Raw genomic sequence first — 20,883 nt, 5'->3', positions numbered from 1 at the left:
TTCCTGCTGCTTCTGGATGGCACATTCCCCTCAGCTGAGCCCAAAGGAGGGATGTCCTACCCTTCTTGGCAGAGGTTTTGGGGTCACATCCTTCTGCCAGAAGGATACCATTTGAGGTGGGGCCAGAGCTGGGTTGTGAGGAGGTGATACCCTTGCCTTCAGTGAGACCTTCATCTGGTTTAAGTTGTGCTTTTTGGATCAGGCCATTTGCAGGGTGTTTGAACCTCGGTTCCAGCTAACCCTGTTCAAAGAGTGCCAAGCACTGGGGGGCTATGGAGTGCACAGCAGTGAGGTTTGGGGTGCAGGTAAATACAGGAGCCACCCTGGGAGTTGATCCTCAGCATGGGAACTGTGGTTGCTCTGCCATGCCCAGACCCTTTGCAAGCCTGGAGGGGTTTCTCCTCACCACAGAGCCCAGTTTTTCCACATTCTGGGTAATGCTCAAGCTGCCAGATAAGCAGGAGCTCCGCTGCCGAGCGATAACATTGTTTGGAAAGAATAGAGCAGCCCTTGCTTTGCAAAGAAAGGGCTTAGTTACCTGATGTCAGGAGAGGGCTCAGGGCTGCTGCTTCCCAGTGCAGGAATGTGTTTTTGGAGAGCCCAGCCCCACTCACAGTGCCCAGAGGCAGCTGGAATCTGAAGCATCCCTATCTTCAGCATTTCTTGCTGGCTTATGCAGTGCCCTGACCTCATGTATCTGCCAAACCCCTGAGCTCGCTCTCATGTATCGGGGTTTTCGTGCGTGCCTCTCCTCATGCACAGTGTAGGGTGGTGAGGAGTTGGCGTGGGGCTTGGAGCTGGAAAACCCAGGGGAGGGGCTGTGTCCTTATCTCCACCTCCGTGTCTCCCACCTCTGCTCCGCACCACTGCTGGGAACTGAGGCCAGGTCTTATCCTCAGGGAGTGCAGGGTCTGCCCCTTGGGCAGTTCATGTGCTGGCATCTCTCTGCAATTCAATGAGGGTGCTTCAAGGGATGAGATCTCCGTATCAGAGATTCTACACGATTAGGATTAGAGACTGTTGGTATATCTTACAGTGGGAGGTATTATGTCTGAAAATATTTGAGGGGGACGGCCAGGGGTACTGCTGATTACCAGTGTTGCTTTTGGGTTTTGACAGCTTAGCAGCACTGGAACTGCTGCCTGGTTTGACATTTCTCATCTCCAGTGTAGAGTTTGTTGGGAAGCAATAGGAAAAACAACTCATATTTCCAAATGTTAGAGATGCGCTTTGTCCAGCATTAGTAACAGACTGACGTATTTTGGTTTTATCATGTAAAATGTCTTTAAAGTTAGGTTGCCTCTCCTAAAGCCTGCCTCCTCTGATACAGCATGCACTCCATCACACCTGGCTGCCTTGTTTCACTGCGGAGGAGCCTTGGCTTTTGCATCTGGAGTAGTCCCATCCTGCAAGCGTTTAGCAAGGGCACCACGAGCACAGCACAGCACTGCCAGGGCCAGCACCAGCACACACCATCCCTCCTACCCTCCACCGTGTGTTCCCAGAGCTGAACAAGGGCTCTCCCCAGTGCTGGCAGCACCGGTGAGCTGGAGACCACCCAACCCTGCACCCCTGCTGATAAGCACTGTAGATCTGGAGATGATACAGCCAAGGTCCCTCATAGAATCACAGAATGGTTTGGGTTGGAAAGGACCTTACGATCATCTAGTTCCACCCCCTGCCATGGGCAGGGACACCTCACACTGGAACATGTCACCCAAGGCTCTGTCCAACCTGGCGTTGAACACTGCCAGGGATGAAGCATTCACCACTTCTTTTGGCAAGAAGTGCTGAGCCACGTGGGTCAGCTCTGCTCAACCTCATTGAGTGCCTGCAGGGTCCTTCTGCCCCAAAAACTCTGTTATTCAGGGTCTTTTCCACTTTTGGGGGGTTCAGCCAGTGCACAGTAGAACAGTGGTGCTGTCAGCCAAGGGCTGGCACGTGGGAAAGCTGGAGTTGTCCGATGAGCGGAGCAGCCTGTGGAATCAGGGCTATGTCATTCATGCACGTGGTATGAGCATGTTCATGGGCAAGCTGCTGCAGCCTCCCCCCACCCCTTCTTTTGTGTTTATCACTGGAGTAGGAACACATGCATAAACCCATTCCTCAACGTGAGCAAGACAAAAATAGCTCTTCCTTCAGATCCACGAGCGTTGGCACCGTCCCATGTCAAAATTAGATGAAAATAGATTTTATAGTAAATTTTGCAGAGCAATACAATCTATTTTTTTTCTCCATGCATTGAAAAATTCTCTCCAAAGGTAGTCCCTAATTGACATGACTGTCAGTTAAAGCAGCAGCATTTGAGTTGTATCCATCTGGGTGGGTATGATGCTTCTGAACATAAGCTCTGCCTGCAGGTATTTAAAAACCCCAGTACAAGCAAGTGCTGTTCATTAATCTTCAATACAAGAAGTAATAAGTTGTGTAAATCGAACATCAGTAGTGTTTTAAGCACAGTTAACTTCTCCAGACAAGCAAACACAAGCCATATGAACACGAAGGGGCTGGAACATCAGCTGTTCTGGGTTTTTTTCTGGCCTTGGGTATCTTTTTTAATGTCTTCTCTGGTGTGTTGGGTGTTTCCTGGCAAGGTTGTGTGCAATTGCTCACAACTGTCATAGTGAATAAACCTAAAAAGGACTACAGGATTCTCTCCAGAAGTTTAAATGCAAATTAATTACTCTTCTCATGGGTTTTCAATGGCTCTAATTCTTCTTTTGCTTTCTTAGGAATGGCCAAGATGAAAAGCCTGCTTAAGATTTTCATTATTGCCTAAATTTAGGCTCTGTGTCAGGTGTGTAGCTTGCAGCAAGGTAAAAGTACAAGGCTTTGAGCCCCTCTTGACACTTGAGTTTTGGATGTGGGAACAGGAACTGAAAAATCTTACTCCCAAGCACATTATTATATTATATTTAGTATTATATTTAGCCTCTTAGGATTATCCTGGAGTGTCTGTTGTCAGGTTGGTTCCTCCCAGTGTGCACGACCAAGGGCCTCAATACTTTAGAAATCATCATTAGTCATTGCTCTCTATCTTAAGACTTCTAAATATATTGCAAAAGCAGGTTTTAGGTGAAAGCCTAAATGCACAGCCTGTTTTCAAGACCGACTATTCAAAATTGTCCAAATTTCAGAGTGGATTTCTGAAGCGCTTTTTGTAGGCTTAAATCCTTATCCAGGCAGGTTATATTCAGTTACCTAGGGTGGGAATGGCTGGTGGGGCTTGGGGTGGCTGCAAGCCCCATGTGGGCTCTGGGGGCTCTCAGTGTCATTTACTGGTGTATTGCAGAGCACATGCTTTTATTCTGGTCATGCAGTGCTGGGGATCTGTTATAAATCATCACATGCTTGATGTTACTGCCTTCCAGACTAAAGCAAAAAGAGTCTTGGTGTGCTTTGCTGGTATCTGGTTCTGTGAGGAGCTAAGGGATGTCCTGGTCTTTTGTTGTAGTTTTCTGCATCAGCAAAACAGGGAGCTTCAAAGTGTATTTTTAGGTTTGGTTTTTTTCCTTTTACATTTTTCCCCCTGTAGGAAGCTGAGGAATGGTTTCTTTTTCCTCAGGTGGCTAATGAAAGCCGTCTTCAAGAGAATCCAAAGGTAGCAGGGTGTCTTACCTAGTTTACATTTACAAATCTACTATTCTAACCAAATAATAAGGTTGTTTGGTTGGTTTTTTAGCTTTTGTTTTTTTGGAGTCACCAAGAAGCCTCATGCCTTTTACTAAGAGTGCGTCAAAAATTAGTTTGTAGTGTCCTGGTTAGAGCCAGGTACAAGATGAGGTATCTGTCACAGATGGCTTTGAGCCATTCCTTTAAGTCATCTATTGACCCACCGGCCCCAGCAATCAATTAACTTTTTATGCAAGCACATAGGGTATCATTTATTGTCTTCTCTAACTGTTTGACAAGTGTTTCTTTCAAGAACTGAAAACTGTTTCTTACAGGATAATTCTAAAATGTAGACCCAGGACTCCCATGGTTTTAGTGCCAAGCTGGGATTCTGCGTTAAAGTGGGATTCCTGCGAGTGAGAGGAGGCTTTTCAAAATAGGTAACTGGAAATACATATGACAGGAGTGGTTTTAAGTGCCTACATGAAATATTACTATTTCAAATTGGATTTGCAACAGTGTAAACACTGACAGAAAAATACAAGGCATTAGTGGCACGTTAACGCGTGCTGCTTGAGATGATAACTTGCAGCTAATGTTTGTCACTGAAAATTCATGTGCTGCTTCTAGGATTTATCCAAGTGGCAAAACTGAAAAATGGAGGGTTTTACGAGAAAATGATTTTTCAGTTCAGGAACTGGAAAATGAAAGCGAGGATGGTTTTAATCCAAATTAAGTTGGTTTACTAATCATTCTGTGTGTTTTCACCATGAAGAAGCAAAAATCCGTGTGTAGTGGCGAATGTAATACTTTTTTCAGCCTGAAACAAAATTGTTGGTTCTGTTACAGGCTTCCTCAAAAAGCAAAGTTCAGACCCAAGTATTTATTTAAAATACTGATTATGGTAGAGCCTTGATAGGATGTCCCCTGCCATCTGGGTAGGACCAAGCTCTGTGCTGGCATAGGATCATAGAATGGTTTGGGTTGGAAAGGACCTTAAGATCATCTAGTTCCAATCCCTTGCCATGGATGGGGATGGGGGGGATGCTGTGCTGTGTGCGGGATTAGTGCCAACCTGGCTTCCCTCTTCATCATCTTTCCCAGCAGAAGATCTTGGTGAATTCAGGATTAATGTGTAAATTGTTTTGAATTGACAAAACTTGCGTTTTTAAGCTATTTGCCTAGATTTACCCTCAATCACTAGTAATTGCTATACAAGCTGCTCCCACTCTCTCTTGCCAATGTGCTTGAATCCTGACTTGGAAACCGGCATTGGAGGTGCAAGTTTATTTGCTTTGTACAGTTGCAGCTCTTGGTCTCTGTGCTAAGGCTGCTAATTGAAATGGGGGTTGATGGACCAGCTGTCCGGCTGTGAATGGCTCCTCAGTGCACCTCCCAGACAACACTCCTTTAAACAGCTATCAGATAATAACATCTACTATTGGGAGCCAATAGTGATTCCTTGAGTTATTTCTTTCCCATTTTCCCCCCCTCTTTCTTCCCCTGCCACAGCAGTTCTCTATCCCACTTGTCCAGTTTTGTGTCAAATGACAATACTTGTATTTTTTTTATCCTTTGAATTCTGCTTGGCTCTCATGTCCATCCCTGTGTTGAATTCTCTGCTGGGTTTGGTCTGGTTCTTGCTTCATTCATCACTTCTGGCGTTTCCCAGCAGCGATGGTCCCACCCAGCATCCCTCTTTGTATCCCTCTGATCTTCCCCTTCCTCCCATTACGCTCTTAAATCTCTGTCCCTTTGCTTAATCTCATTGTGTAAATACTTTCTTCTTCTCAGTTTGTCATTCAGATATTGTGCATGGTGAGCACAAGTATATTTTCTTTTTGGTAGAGTACTCGGAATAACAAAGATGAGAAAATAAATAGAAGGCAGCAGCACGAGGATATTGTGTCTGCTGAGCAGAAAAGAGTGCGTCAGTGCAGTGCACAAACCCACGTGTCGGTGATGGTGGGGAGAGAACATTCTGCCTAAAGGCAGATGAACTGCAACAACAGGATTTCTTACACCTTCTTTAGAGCATCTGACCCATGTCACTCCCACGTGTACCTGGGCACAGCTATTTGATCTTTTCTGCTATGATTTTTTTATTATAAACCCCATTCTTCCCATTTTAATAGGATATATAAAATCACTGCTGCAGTCAGTACAGCAGAAAACCCCCACATTTCATTTGCTGAGATCAGGGCTTTTTGTTCTTTTTTTGGAGGTGCCAAATCTGTTCATCCTCCCTGGAACTAGATAACAGCATCAGAAACACTGTGTAACACTTCTCGTGGGAATCCAGCGAAGACCTAAATCTGTAGTCTTTCAATTTAAAATAATGTTAAATAGTAGAACTGCAAAGAGAAGCTTTTAGAATACCCTGGTTTGGAGCACCTGCCATTTCTAAGCACTAAGCAATTTTAGATGATGGTTGGCTAGAGACAGAGCAACAAAAGCGTGGCAGATACCTGGCTGCTGTCTGCTGAACAGCAGTGAGCATCTTGGTGAAGTCCTCATTATTGGAATTAAATCGTTAGTGGTGGGATTTGTTCAAGAGAGGAAGCGAGCGGAGGGGAGTTACTGTATGAAAGGAATGCTGATGAGAGGTGTTTTAGAAAGCCAAACTGTTTAAAAGGGGTATTTGTAAAACACCTTTTCAGTCTTTTGCTGCCTGTGAAGTCAATTAGATTCACTTAACGGCTGTGAAAATACACGTCTGGTGTGATTTCAGAGCCTGCAGATGTTCAGAGATAACATCAAGATGTGCCTCTTGGGCAGATTTTCATTTGGGAATAAGCCATCATCAGGTTTTACAGGGGGGTTTTTTGTTGAGCCATCAAGTAGTCTGAAAAGCATCAAAGCATCTGCAAGCATTCTTGAAGTGGGAATGTTTTTCATGGATAACTCAAACAGCTAAAGAGGATTTAAGTTAAATTAAAAAAATAACCAAAGAACCCCCAAAAACCCCAAACAAACAAAAATCCCCCCGAAAACCCAAACAGTACTGTACCACCACCACCACATTGACACAGGCTGAACTCTGGGACAAGTTTGGCTTAAAGATTCAGTGGAGCATTTGCTTTTTAAGTTAATCATGGGCTTAAACCCATTGTCTTTTGTTGGGAGTTCAGCATAGGGGCATCCTTCAGTGCTCTTTTGATATTTACAGGAGACCTGTGACATAAATAGGACATGAAGTGATGGAATAAACCTTGCATTTGCTGTATGTGCTACCAGCTTCCTGCAAGGGGAATTTATGATGTATTAGGGAAAACTGGAGCATCAGAAGGATGAGTTGCAGCTATGAACCTGCTTTTAGTTTGCTCATTCTGCCCTGTTTTAGCATCGGTTATGGGGGTTTAGTGTTATTTAGTGTTGCCTTTGTAGTGGGGAAAATCCAATGGATCCTGAAAATGCTGCATTTCTACCCAGGTTCATGTGGATTTGCATCTCTGCTGGCTCTGGTTGTCGTAGGTGCTGTTCATGTTTATAAGTTGATCCACTTTCCACAGATGTGTGGTGAATGAGCATGAAAGTGTCTCCTTTCACTAGCTCTGAGCAAGCCTCATTCATTTCCCACGTGTCTCCCAATGGAGTGAGACATAGCCCTTTACCTACTCATTCTGTTGATTTATTTTGCAAACCTGTTCCAAATCCATAGCTTTTGTGACTGGTATTGGGGCTGGGGCTCAAAAGAACCCCACTCATTTGGATGTAGGGTCTTAAGGTGGTGATAGACGGTCATCACAGGAGACCTGGGAATAACCAGTTTAGGCTTTTGTAGGGACTTTGGGGGCTGATTGGTCTGGCATGATAGTCTGGACATGTGGCAAAGGGTTATGGTTTTTTCTTCTTTAATTTTAGAGATGCAGAGATTTATATATGCAGTTTTCATTTTCTGTTAATGCATCATCTGCATTGTCTGGCCCAGCCTGACAGATGTTCATATGTTTATAGATTTAGAATTTTCTTGCACTGCTACATTAAATAAAAGTGCTAGTTCCAGTCTGGAGTTGTGGAGTTCAGTAGAATGACACCCAAGGCACACTGGCTTTGATGTGCTAGAGTAGGGATGAAGGAACATGTTGGCTTTAACAAGAATGAGCATCCAGCTGTGTGTTTTTCTGTACCATGGCAGTGCTCTGGCTCTACATGGGGCATTGGCACTGGTTTGCTGAGAGTTAAAAATTGATGTCTGGTGATGGAGGTTTCTTGCTGGGTCTGCAGCATGGTGGGTGGAAGGAGGCAATACTGAGGCTCTATAGAGGACTCTCATTTTCATTATGTATGTGACAAAAGAAAGTCTTGACCCAGCGTTTGCCCTTCTTGCTGCGTGTGGCTCCAACAGAGTGGGCTGGGGGGAGCCCTTTACATTGGTGTACACTGGTGGGGCACACTGGAGCAACCTCACACCAGGGTTTAGTTTGGCTAGGTATAAATACATCCTCCAAGGGTTAAAGGACTGCACAGTGGGATAAGAACGCAGCGGTACCCCCTGATTCTGCCTGACCACTGCAGTCAGCACCCCCCGTGTCAGTTGGTTGAGGGTTGGGTTGGAGATGTGGGAAGATGCCTGCAGCTGCCAGTGCATCTGGTTCAGCTCCATTCACAGCAGCGCAATGAAGCTCTTCAGGGTCTGGTCCCATATGATCCAGTGAGCACCTCCTTCTCTGCTCTTCAAAAGACGATGGGCTGGTTGGTGTGTCGTAGGGTAAGAATTACTGCTGGGGGAAAACCTCTGGTGTTTGAAGCACTTCGGTGGTTAAAAGCACTTGGGGCATACTTGGAAGGTTGGCTTCCAGAGAATTTTGCCAGTTAGTTATTCACTTATTTGTATGGGTCTGGAGTTACATTTGCTATAAAATGAAGCCTTAGTCCTGTCCCTACCTCTAGCCCTGGATGTCAGAAGTGCAAACCCCCTTTCCAAGGAAAAGGCTTTATTTCTTGACATGCTGCAGGTGGAAATCACTTTTATTTTTCCCATCCCTTTCCATGCCAGGATGTGTCTGCAGAGACACTGTGCTACCTTGGTGGCAGCAGGGCGGAGAGGCTGCGGGTTTGGCTGTTTGACCCAAGCCTGATCCTCCTTACCAGCTTTATTATCATTGTAGATCCCCTGTTTAGTTATCTACTCTTTACTCAGAGGTTAGGGGAATAGGTTTGGCCCATTGCTTGGGGGGTCAGACAGGATTGGTCCCAGAGAGAACTGTGAGCTGTGCTTCAGTGCCACCCTCACTTCGTGTTTCTCAAGCTCTTCCCAGTCCATTGTAATGGATTTTGGGGGTTTTTCTTGGTGTGGCAGATGATGACTATTCACATGCTGTGATATGATGGGGTGGGTTGGTCCCAGCTGATAACTGGTATCCTTGGATGCTCTGGCAAGGGTATGTGTGCAGCACCCTTTCAAGTTGCTGTGCTAGAAATAGGAAGAAATATTCATGGCTTGCAATAGACTTGAGGTGATTAGGCCATGGACATCTGACTTCAGCCTGTAGTTTGTACTAAATATGTGCCTGAACCTTTTCTTCTTTTCTGATGTCTTCCTTCTACATTAAGTAATGAATTTTTCACTGTGATTTCAGAGAAAATGTAACTCCTTGTGACTGCTGTTTCTCTCCTGTGGATTATTAATACAGTGGAAAGTTAGAGTTTGGGGAGGTTCAATTCACTGTGTTAGCAACAAGGTAGGATTCTTGTGAAACCCAAGACATCTACAGAAAAAAGGCTTTGAGCACAGTATTTGTTGTGTTGTGTGAATACGAGTTGTATTTATTGTTGGTGTTAGGAGACTATTATGGTAGCTTCTCTCTGCTGTGCAGTGTTCAGTGAAATGCAGTTCCTGTCCCTCAGTTCCTGGCACGTCCCAGAGGAGCTGCCCTGGGCTCTGAGACTTTCCTGGTCAGTGTTTCTGCACCATAAATATTGCTAATTGCTACTCATCATTGTTGCTCATTGGCTACTGTAGCAGCAGTCCTCATTCAGAGGCTTCTGAGGGCAGAGAGAATGTGCTAAGGGTGGAAAGACCCCATGTTCAGAATCACTGAAGTGTGCCATACAGCATGTTTTAGCTGAGTACATGCATCCTTTACATGTCTTACAACTGAATGTTGTGCCTTGCCCTTTTCTTTCGCTTCTCTGCCTTACAGACATACAGATTTGGGTGGTTTTGTAGAACCAGTCAACATCTGCACCAGCACCTGGGGAGCGCCATCCCATGAGTTGGGATTATATGCTGGTTACCTACCAGGCATGTCCTATTCCCAGCTCTGCTGTCCTTTATGCCCCTAAAAGTAATGTAAGCAATGTAGTCCTGTTTTGGGGTGTGCTTTGTTGTGGGGTTTTCTTTTGTTGTTTTTTTTCAGGGTTTTTTTGTCTGTCATGTTTAAATATACAGATGTTTCTAGTCTCTTCCTTTTCACCATAGGTAGGTGACCTGACTTGTAAGGTAGGGGAGGCACCTCTCAGCCTGTTTCTGACTCTGATTTAAAGAGATTGCACACATAGATGGGTTATTCTGTCCTAATGTGTCACTATGCCGTACATCAAGTTTGAACCTACATCTTGGGTGTGATTCATCTTTCCTACCTCATTGCTGGCTAAAAGCAGTTGTTTTCCATGAGCTGTGTAGGCTTTTGCTGTGGTCATTTGCAGAAGAGGGGTTCTCCCAGGGAGTGACTCACCTCAAAGGTTGTTGACCTCATTTAGAGCAGCATAAAACTCCTTGGAAGTCCTTGTAGAGCTCAGAATTGCTTTTATTATTTAACCTTAAGTAAATGTAAAGTTTGTTTCTCTCTTTGCTGTGAAGCATTTGGTGCAATACCTGTGTGGATATAGGCACTCCTGTTGAACTAAAGGGAGCCTTGGCTAAATTTAGACCAGAGGAGTAGTGATGGATAGCAAAAATTAGATCAATTCTTTCTAGTTTCCCTGTATGATTTATGGCTAGGTGTCCTGGGTTCAGCTACAGCAGTCACGACACTAGGCCAACTGCTAAGCTAAAAGGGAGTCATTTGATGATTATTGCTCAGTGCCTCTTTATACTAATGCATATGAAGTAGAAGTCAGCCAGCAAATAATGAATTCTAAAACATCCAATAATGGTAGATTTTCCAGGTTTTTTCAGTATTTGGAAGTGGAAGGTGCTGTAATGTAAATTCAGTACCTTTCTGAAATCATTAAAGCCATATAGTGAAAGACTGATCTAGATGATGGAGTCTGAGCCTTAACAATGTCCTTGGAAGGAGCTGGCTTAAACATGAACAGCAACACAATTGATCTTGTAAACTGATTTAACTAATGAGGAACTAATTGTCACATCAGTCTTTTGGAGCAGTTGCTGGGAGGACACAGGCTAGCAAAGCTGGCAGAAGGGCTTTGTTTCTTTTTTCCTTTAAACTTCCATCTAAACATCAGTCTAAACTCTAAAGCGTTGGTTTGCTTAAGGTCTGACTCTGCAGTTGTGGCTTAGTGTGGATTTTGGATGTAAAGGGAACATCTGCTCTGAAAGTACTTTTAAATACTCTTTTTTTTTTCATGGTTTTGTCCATTTGTGCAGACCAGCCCATTCTGCTGAGCCAGCTCCACTGAGCTGGGACTTATCATCCCGTTAGCCCCGAGGACAATGCCAAGCCAAAGTCACATATTCTAGTCTTTATCCGCTCCTTTAAGCTATTTAATTCTTTGCTTATCGATAACAATTGCTCACACGCAAAAACCACAGACAATGCCTGGTTCCTCAAACCGTGCTTCCTCTTGATGACCCAGCAGGTAGACTCCAATCACTACATCAATGGTTTTGTCTCTCTGTTCTTTGTGGTGTGTCCTTCTTTTCAACAGTGGAGAGCAGAGCGATGGCCTGGGCTAAATACGCCCTGATAAACAGGGTACTTCTAATCCCCCCTAACTGCTTCTGCAGCTTTTTCCTTGATCAGTTATTATACAGTGGCTTTATTACAGTCTTTGCTTTACAAGGTGCACCATGGCCAGCAGAAAGCGCCGGATGCAAGTCCTGCTGTTACACTTCTTAATATAGCACTCTCTGAAATGTGCTGGAAGGGCTGTCTTTCCCCATCTGCGGCATCGCCGGGATTTTTAGCTGTCTCATCAAAAGCCTGTTCCTGAGATGTGCTGAGCGCATCCCAGGGCTTTGCTGAGCTCCCCTGGTGCTGACACACGTGGTGACACTGTGGACCCCACAGGGCTGAAGCCTGTTAGAAAAATCAGCCTGTGAAGTGCTGACGTGGGGTATTGCCACTAACAGCTTGTGTTGATGCAGACGTCCAGGCTGGGTCCTCCTGAACCTTTAGAGGAGTGAGGAGCTGTCATATAGGTGTTTCAGAGGAACAGGGTGAGATTTAAAGCAAAGGTTTTGAGAAGATTAGAAATGACACATTGGAAATGTTACATCCTCAGCAGTGACAGCAGGAGATGCTGTTTAGGACCAAACCTGGCTGCTTTCTGAAGTTCATTTACTGCAGAATATGTTGGTTTACGCCAGTCAAAATATTAAAGTAGAAGTATTTTATAGCTAGCTGTCCTCATCTTGGGGGTTTTCCAGGGGCTTTGGCACCCCAAAATGAAATACCTGTGATAAAGTAGCTAAGTGCTTTTAAGGATGGACCAGCTCCATCAGGAAGCATGGAGCAGGCACTGGTCAAAGCCAGTTCTCATACTGTTACTCTAAACTACAACCCCACCACACTTTCCATCCCCAGGTGAAGGTAAAGCTGGGCTGCAGCAAAACCTCCTGGTGGGACCATCACCTCTGTAGAATGTGCTGCTGCTTCAGGTTTATCAGTGGTGGCACATTAGGCATAGACCAGTCTGAATCCAGATGTCCCTTTGGGTTTGCACAAATGTTTAGGCTAGCTGTTACCTGCCACCATGTCTTATTTTATGCTCAGGTTTATCAGTTGCAGAGGCCACCTCTGCATTCCTGTCTCTTGGGGTGGTTTCAGACCCATTGCTGTTGTGGTCATGGTGAATGTGCATGGAACCGCACTGTGGCTGTGTTGCAGGTCAAATGCGGATGTTACTGTCATCCCACTGATCCCCTGCTGACTGCAGATCTGGAGGCTTTGCCTGAGCTTAAGAGGTGGTTGTGAGTAGCTTCAGCCCTCAGTAACAACTAAACAAAGGTGAAAGGTAGCAAGGATGGAAAAGAAGGTAGATGAGAAACAGCTGAGCTGGTTGCTCAGGACCGAATCATCGATCTTTCATGCTGTGTAGGTGATCTCATTGCCAGCTGCCCCATGAATCAAGGGTTGTCACCCACCCTTGGCACATAGATATGCTGCCCTGTGCTTTTCCCAGGGAATTATTTATAACGGGGCAATGAATCCCGTGCTGGTAGGTTATGTGGAGTTATTTATGGGAAGGAAGGGGTCCCACAGCAGTTCTAATTTCATGCATGAATAATTCTTGTGTGTCCCTGGCATGTTTTGTTCCCCCATGCCTGGGCCTTGTCTGGTGCAGAGGGATGCTCACGGGTGTCAGGAGTGTTGGAGCCAGAGCCTCTCACATCTCACCTAGTTTCCCTGGCCATAAACTACACTGAAATGCAATTATTTTGCAGGAGCCCTCCAGGAGTGCCTTTTAACTGAAGTCAAGTGTAGAGTTATTAGCAGAAGTTGTGGGAGCTGTTATACAGCCCTGCTTGAAGCCAAGGGGAGCTAGAAAGGTGGAAAGGAGAGAAACTCAAGACATGGGAACGATGGAGGTAATAATGTTCCTGATAAGCACAGAAATAAATCCCTCCCCATCCTGGCTAGCTGTGCAGCTGCAGTCAGTAGCTGTTGCTTGTCCTTGCTTGGTCCCGTGCCCAAGCTGTGTCTGTGGCTGGTTGGCAGCCAAAGTGTCACATCTATGCCCCAGACTCTTCCCGCCGGCAGCACTCACATCACAGCATCCCTGTTCTTCCAGACAAGCCTCCTGTCTGCCTTGATGTTGATGTAACTTGGCTGGTCTGCCCTGGATTCCACTGAGGATAGAGGGGAAGGAGGAGGGAGACTTGCCTCAAGTGCTGAGTTCCTCTACTCCCTCTCCAAACCCCACATGGGATAAAAGGGATTTAAATGGCATCAGCAATACACAGCTATGGCTCAGCCACCTTTGGATCAGGGACTGTGTCCACTTGCTGCTGTGCATGGGTGCTGAAACCATGGCAGATGGACCCAAATGTGAGTTCAGGGTGTTCTGGGGTAGCAGAGCTTTGTTTGCTCCTGTGCAAATAACAGAATTCACTAGAAAACAATGGATTTTAAAAGTACCTGTCAGATGGAGCTTGGCTTTTTCAGAGCAACACTCAGCTGTTAACATCTGGTTTTTGGGGTACTGGTCCTTGGACACTAAGGGACTTAGGGAAGCTGTGGGAGCCTGCTGTAGTCAATCACGTAGGACTCATGCCGCTGAGGAAGGCGGATGTCTCCTTTTCCCCCCTCTCTTCTAGCAGTACACTCTGCTATTGCTTTTGGCTCCAATCTTTCCACCCATCCACCCACCGGCCTTTTATTCACTAAAGGGTGTAGAAGAATTTGCAGCAAAAATAAATGAATTTATTTTCACCCACCATCCTCATCGGCTGCGTGGGGGGGAGCTGTGCAGCTCATGACAGAGGAGAAGAGCAGGAGAGGAGGACTGCAAGCACAGGCAGGGGATTGCATGGCCTTGGGCAGGAGTGGTGGGTGCTTTGGGTGCAGGATGAGCAGCCAGCATGGTGCCACTGCTCTGGGGAAGTCATCAGGGTGTGTGGAGCCTAAGGGCAGCCTGTGCTGCAGGAGAGGGGTGGGTGGATTAGACAGATGCTCTCTTTTGGTCCTCAAAAGCTGGGAATCATCCTTAAATTTAGAGCAGAAAGACACTGCCATCATGTGTGCTTTCAGGCCATGGGTGCCATCAGCTGAGAAAGCTGTGACTTGCTGTGAAGCATGAACAACCCAAAGTCATCTTCCTTTTTACGCACATCACAGCCATCTTGTGCCTTTTCCATGGATGTGTGCATCCCAATGGTTGGGGTTTTTTTTCCCCATAGAATGGTTTGAGTTGGAAGAGACATTTAAAGATCATCTAGTCCAACCACTCTGCCATGAACAGAGACATCTTTCAATAGACCAGGTTGCTCAAAACCCGTTCAACCTGAACTTGAACTTCCAGGGGTTGGGTACCCACAGCCTCTTTGGGAAACCTGTGCCACTGTCTCACCCCTCTCACTGTAGAATATTTCTTCCTTTATTATATCTTTCACCTCTTGAGTTCCTGAAGTTGAGGCTCTGCATGGTGAGGCAGCGGGCTGGGGGAGTGGAGGTTGAGAAGCAAGGTAGTGGTGGGCTTTCTACGGCTGCTTCTCCTCTGCCTTTGCCTTTTGGCAGCCTGGAGGGTTAGATCGAGAGGCAAGGGACAGTGCTGCAAAGAAGCTTGCTTTGGTTGCCTCCAGCAGGTGCCTCCAGCAGGTACCTCCAGCAGGTACCTCCAGCAGGTACCTCCAGCACGTCAGAGTGGCACTGAGGGGCAGCTATAGTTAAATGCCATATGTCCATGAAGAACAGACCTTGGAGTGAGCTGGAAGGGCTTTGGATGACCGCAGCAGTGGGTTTGCAGGGGACCGCAGAAGATGGAGGCAGATGGAAGTGAAGGCAGAGACACTGCTATGAGATGAGCATGTGAAGGGCAGGGAGAGTTGTAGTCGTCGGGGTTTGTGTTTATCTTTGCAGCAGTGATTATTTTCAGATAGTGGTGTGAGAGAGTAAAACGTCAGCCCCTGCTATTAATAGCACTGCAAACAAGGCTCCTGCTGCTGCTGACAGGTGAGATGAAGTTAATTTAGGTATGGGAGTGCACAAACAAGACAGGCTCTGAGTCAATCCCCTTGGTCCAGAAAAGATGAGGAAGAGACACCCCCCAGCCCTGGGGGTCAGCAGTGTGGGGTGGTTTTCCCAGGATGCTTCCACTCCTCTCCAGAGTAAGCGCTGCTGGAAGACCGGGTATGGTGAGGAGCTGGGATGGATGCACTCAACATGTTGAGTTCAAGTTAAAAGAAAACTGAAGACCTTCAGGGTTCGTGCTCTGAAACCAGGAGGGTTTTCCCAGAGGAGGGGAGGTCTCAGCCCAAAGTCACCAGCACATGGTAGGACCCCAAAACAGCTTTTGGTAGCAAATCCCTGTCTGAATGGGGTGCAGCTCTCTGAAGGAGGGAATTGACAATCCCATGGGTGAAGGCTGCTCCTGGGCTTCTTTGTCACCTTTGGAAACTTGAGGTGCTTTTATTAGGCTGAAGGATGTGGCTGCTGGTGATGCTCAGATCAGACACAAGGTGGGCAGCAGGGTAAAAGTCTTGGGGATTGATGATGCTGGTGTAAACAAGAGCCGAACACAACTCGCATTGTTTGAGCAGATGTGTCCTGTCTGCCGCTAATTATAAGCATTTGCGTGCACAACACACTGGGAGATGTGCCAGATACTGTTTCTTTTCACGTTGAACTCAAATCATTATAATTAAGCCTTAAAGTTGTAAGTAAAATCTAACAAGGAGCCGGGTTTCCCATCATGCTGCTTGCAACTGGGCTGGTCCCCCCTGGGATGGATGGATACGAGGGCACAGGCTCCGTCCTGGACAGTGGTTGGAGGGGTGTGAAGGGCCTTGTGGGCTTCTGCCATGGTGCCCAGGTTTGGGTTCTACATAGGCAGAAGACCCAAAAATACTAGAAACGTGCCATTTTGCAACTGTGGGAAGTGTTGCTGAGTGAGCTTTAGCAGCCTTTTGGGCTTGGTGGGCACAGAGGAGAGGTGCTTGCTAAGAAGGGAAAAATCAGGAATAGAAACAGGAAGCATGCAGAGGAGCAATTCCATAACCTCAGGCTGAGAGGAGCCTATGGTGGCATCTCTGGTTTGAGGAACACAAGACAGACTCACTGAGAAGCAGCCCCAGGAGTCACTGCCACGCACAGGGCTGGTTGACAGGGATGTGGTGGCAGTGGCGCCAGTTGATGGCTGCACTGTGGCACTTCTGGGGGCTGCCTCTTGGCTGGGTGGGTGATGGACATAGCATCCTGAGTCCCAGGAGAGCATCCCACCTCTGCTCCCCAAACATGGGGTGACTTATGAGCCCTCTTTTTGGATACCCCACAGGAGCTGAAATTGGTGGTTGTGTGCGTAAGGCTGAGGATTGTTTGTCGTGCGGCCAGAGGCGTGATGGATGGGCTGGGGGGTGTGTTGGGTAGATCCACCACACAGAATGGTTTGGGCTGGAAAGGACCTTAACATCATCTAGTTCCAACCCCCTGCCATGGGTGAGAACGGCTCACACTAGACCATGTCACCCAAGGCTCTGTGCAACCTGGCCTTGAACACTGCCAGGGATGGAGCATTCACCACTTCTTTGGGCAACCTATTCCAGTGCCTCAGCACCCTCACAGTAAAGAACTTCTTCCTTATATCTAACCTGAACTTCCCCTGTTTCAGTTTAAACCCATCACTCCTTGTTCTATCTCTACAGCCCCTGATGAAGAGTCCCTCTCCAGCATCCTTGTAGGCCCTCTTCAGACACTGGAAGCTGCTCTGAGGTCACCACACATGATGAGCAGTTTAAAGCAGCTCTGGAGCAGCGATAGGCGAGCTCTCAGCCCTGTGATTTGTATTCGCAGGGAAGGCGACTGCTGTGTTTCAGCTCTTTAAGGTCTTCGTCTGGGGTGTGCGCGAATAAGTGACGTTTTGAGATGCAGGTGACTGCGGGGAACAAGCTGCACTGTCACTGTGGCAGCAGAGGAGACAACTGCTCCTGATAAATGGGTCAAGATGGGTCCTGGGGTTTTAAAAATTAGCTGTTGACCTAGATAGCAACAGCGTAATGACTTGCAGTGGGAACAGAAGTGAGCATCGCTGGAGCTGCGCATCGCTCTGAAGGTGGGGACGAGCCTGGTGTGCCGGGTTGAACCTGGGCTGGTTCCCTGCACTTCCTTTGTACCAGGCTTTTCCTTGGCAGCTGGGCTGTGCCGTGAGGAAGGGAGGGAGACCTCCGACATCTCTTTCTAGTGGCTTCACTGAGTTGCAAGGGGTGTTTTGTCCCGCAGGCAGCAGCCAGTGGGGCACCTCCTGCCACCCTGTGCTTTGCTCTCCTCCAGTAACAGAGGACTCCGAGTTGCCTTATTCATTTCCCTACCCTTCATTTCGCAGGGGCAGCGGTGCTGTGCACCCCTGAGCACCTATCCGGGCTGTTCAGTGCCAGTCCTTATGGGCAGGTGCCATGCATTTGGACTGGAGGTTGGCAGGGTTGATGCTGAAGATAGAGCTCAAGTCAGATTTTCTTCTCCTTAGCACTGGGGAAGGAGAAGGCCACTGCCTGTGGCAGGTCATGGCGTGCCGGGGTTTCCCCTGTGATGGGTCCTCTTCCTCTGAATGAAGCCGTGTTTCTCCTGAGCACTGAAAGTCAGCACTTTCCTTCCCAGTGAGAGACCTGTCAGTGCCCCTCATTAGCTGCACTAATTGAATAGTGGCTTTCTTGGATGTTAATTAAGCAATATCCAAACTAAGGGTGCAGTCACCCTGTGCTGACATTGGTCTTTTCAGTTCAATTGAAGACACTTTTCCTTCACCAGGACTTTCTGTAAAGATCTGTAGTTAAGACCTGAGTAGTTCCTTACTTGCCTTTCATTTGTTTTTTAAGTCCCCTTGCTGTTGGGGCCGGGTGCTACTGTAGTCGTCCAGAGTTACAGCAGTTTCCAGTTGCACTGGCTTTAACGCTCGGCCAGTACAAGCAGTGGGATGGAATGGTATCAGCGCTTCTCTTCAGCGAGGTCCAGTTTTATATGAGCTTCATGTGTGGAATGCTTGGGACCCTGGGATGCTCGCCCTGAGCCCAGCTGGATGCCCTTCAGGCTGCTGGGCTTTGATTAGATGGGGTTTTGCTTTGGCTTCTTAATTGCATCATTTACCCTACTGAGCGTTCAGCACCATGGCAGAGCAGCAGTACTGACCCTCCTGCACACCAGAAGTGCAGCCTGTTCATTCAGCCATGTCCTAGTTTGTGGAGTGGTTTGTCTGTCACTAGTGCCAGGGTGCAGTTAAGGATGGGCTGGTTTTGCTCAGTGAAACTCTATGTGATTTTGACCTGAGTTGCTTGAGGACCATGTTTCCAGCTTGTGAGATGCTTCTTGCCTGGCACTCTCCAGCAGAAAGAGGAGCAGCAGCTCCAAAGCAAGGGGGACCTGGCCACAGGCACCCCAACCTGTGGGGAAAAGGGGTGGGTGAGCCTGATCTTGCACAGGAAATGCTCTTTCTGGGTGTGTATGTGGTGTTTCCCGCTGTTGGTGCTCTGCTGGCCATCATCAGTTACCCATCATGTGCCACTGTGAGCTGAGGGTCTCTGTCCATCTGTACTTCACAAAGCTTGGTCCCTGGGAATGTCATGTAGTGACTTTCCTATGCATTTTCCTCGGGAAAACAACATTCCCTTCACAGCATCAAGGGAAAAGAACATTTGGTTCTTATATTCGGAGGTCATTAGTCCCCACATGTGGCAGAGGGGTGATTTCCCACCCCAAGCTTAGCTCCCATCGCTGTGATTGTCAACGGGTGCTTTGCCTGCCTTGCCCATCCAGGGTGGCCAGTGGCTACATGTGCTGCTTTATCTCCCGCAGGCTCCTGCTTCTGGGTCGCCGTCCTGGACGGCAACGTGGTGGGGATCGTGGCAGCACGGGGCAACGAGGAGGACAACACGGTGGAGCTGCGCCGCATGTCCGTCGACTCCAACTACCGCGGCAAAGGGATCGCCAAGGCCCTGGGCCGCAAAGTGCTGGAGTTCGCCATGCTCAACAACTACTCCTCCGTTGTGCTGGGAACCACGGCTGTGAAGATGGCAGCTCACAAGCTCTACGAGTCCTTGGGGTTCAAGCATGTGGGTGTTGTTGAACATTACGCCTTGCCGGGGATGACGCGCTCCTTACTGGAGAGAATGTTTTTCCAGCTCCGCTACCACCGCTACCGCCTGCAGCTGCGGGAAGAATAAAAAACCCAACCAACCAAACGAAAACAACAAAATGTTATTTTTCATTTTCCTCCTTCTCCCCCTTCAAAAATAATAAACCACCCTCCTCTTTCTCATCACTTGATTTGCCGGTTGTTGGGTTGAGTCTTTGTTTTTCCCTCATGTCATCTCTTGGTTTGCTCCGTGCAGCTCGATGGCCCGGCCGAGCAGCGCTCCTTCCTCGCATGCTGCAGGTGGTGGTGCTGGAGTCCTGCGACGTGGCGGGGCAGAGCGGAGCGGAGCGGCGGCCTCTCCTCCCCAGGTACCTCCGGAAAGCACAGAAACTCAACTGCGAAACGGTTACCACTGCTCTGGTGTACATAGTCTGCTCCCAATGTAAGATAACATAGCCACGCATTCATGGTAGTGCAGAAAATATTACTTGAATGCAGTTTTCAGTATTTCGGGCACCAGTCAGTAGAATATGCATTTGTCTTACCATTAGTTACTGGTTAATAGTTTCCAGAGACAAGATGTGGGGGGGGCAGATTCCACCCCCCCGCCCCAACCCGCTTGCTCCAATGCATGAAGAGGAAAGCGCGCGCACGCACTCACACATCGCACTGCCACCACGGCACTGGTGTTGCACTTTTATTGGGATGTGCCTCATTCTGCCAAATTCCCGAGAGACCCTGGGTGCATCCGGTAACCATGACTCTGCTCCATTTCCCCCCACTCCTTTCTCCTTCCTAAGCCAGCACAGACTGGGACCGGCTGAACTCTGAGCCCCATTGTACCATAGCGTGAAGTTAAGATCAAACCTAAGTATCTCCCGCGCTGTTCTGTAGCCACACGTAACCTGCAGTCCTGGGCCAGGCTCCGCATGTGCGTTGGACTTTCTCTTTGCTGCCTTTTGGGGGTTGTTTTTTGTTTGTTTTTTGTTTTATTTTTCAGGGTTGTTGGGGTCTTTCTTTCTTGTTTTTTAGTTGTTGTTGTTATTATTTTTAGTTTTGGCTTTTGCTGAATGGTGTCATTGAGGCGTAATGGAGGCTGCAGTTCCTATGGCAACACATTTGCACATTAATGTGCCCACCAAATCTAGCCACTTCAGAGAAGCAACGTGTGACAGATAATAGCATTTTGGGGAGCGCTGGGGGGGTTGGGGGGGGAGCATACTTACTATCTTAACCAGCTGCTTGTTTGATAAATGTAGATGGCCTCACTGCAGCCTTCCATCAAAGGTAATTAACTGCTTTAATGATGTCAGATTTGTGAATTGTACAATGCAAAAAGCAATGCAAAGCAGATTCGGCATG

At 47.4% G+C, this 20,883-nt stretch overlaps 1 protein-coding gene across 1 annotated transcript in view; it reads left to right on the top strand.

Annotated features, from left to right (window-relative positions):
• Positions 1-19,706, top strand: part of NAT8L (N-acetyltransferase 8-like (GCN5-related, putative)) — a gene marked incomplete at its 5' end in the record, with an annotated part of 24,269 nt that extends 4,563 nt beyond the window's left edge. Inside the window, one exon of the mRNA XM_010023075.1 lies at positions 19,242-19,706. Within this exon, the coding sequence (XP_010021377.1) occupies positions 19,242-19,609 (368 nt within the window). The remainder of the gene's footprint in view (positions 1-19,241) is intronic.
• Between the last annotated feature and the right edge of the window lie 1,177 nt (positions 19,707-20,883).

The sequence above is a fragment of the Nestor notabilis genome, unplaced genomic scaffold (genome assembly GCF_000696875.1).
Source record: "Nestor notabilis isolate BGI_N333 unplaced genomic scaffold, ASM69687v1 scaffold3001, whole genome shotgun sequence".
Lineage (NCBI taxonomy): Eukaryota > Metazoa > Chordata > Aves > Psittaciformes > Psittacidae > Nestor > Nestor notabilis.
The sequence above is the reverse complement of the archived record's forward strand: the minus strand, read 5'-3'. Positions and strand labels throughout refer to the sequence as shown.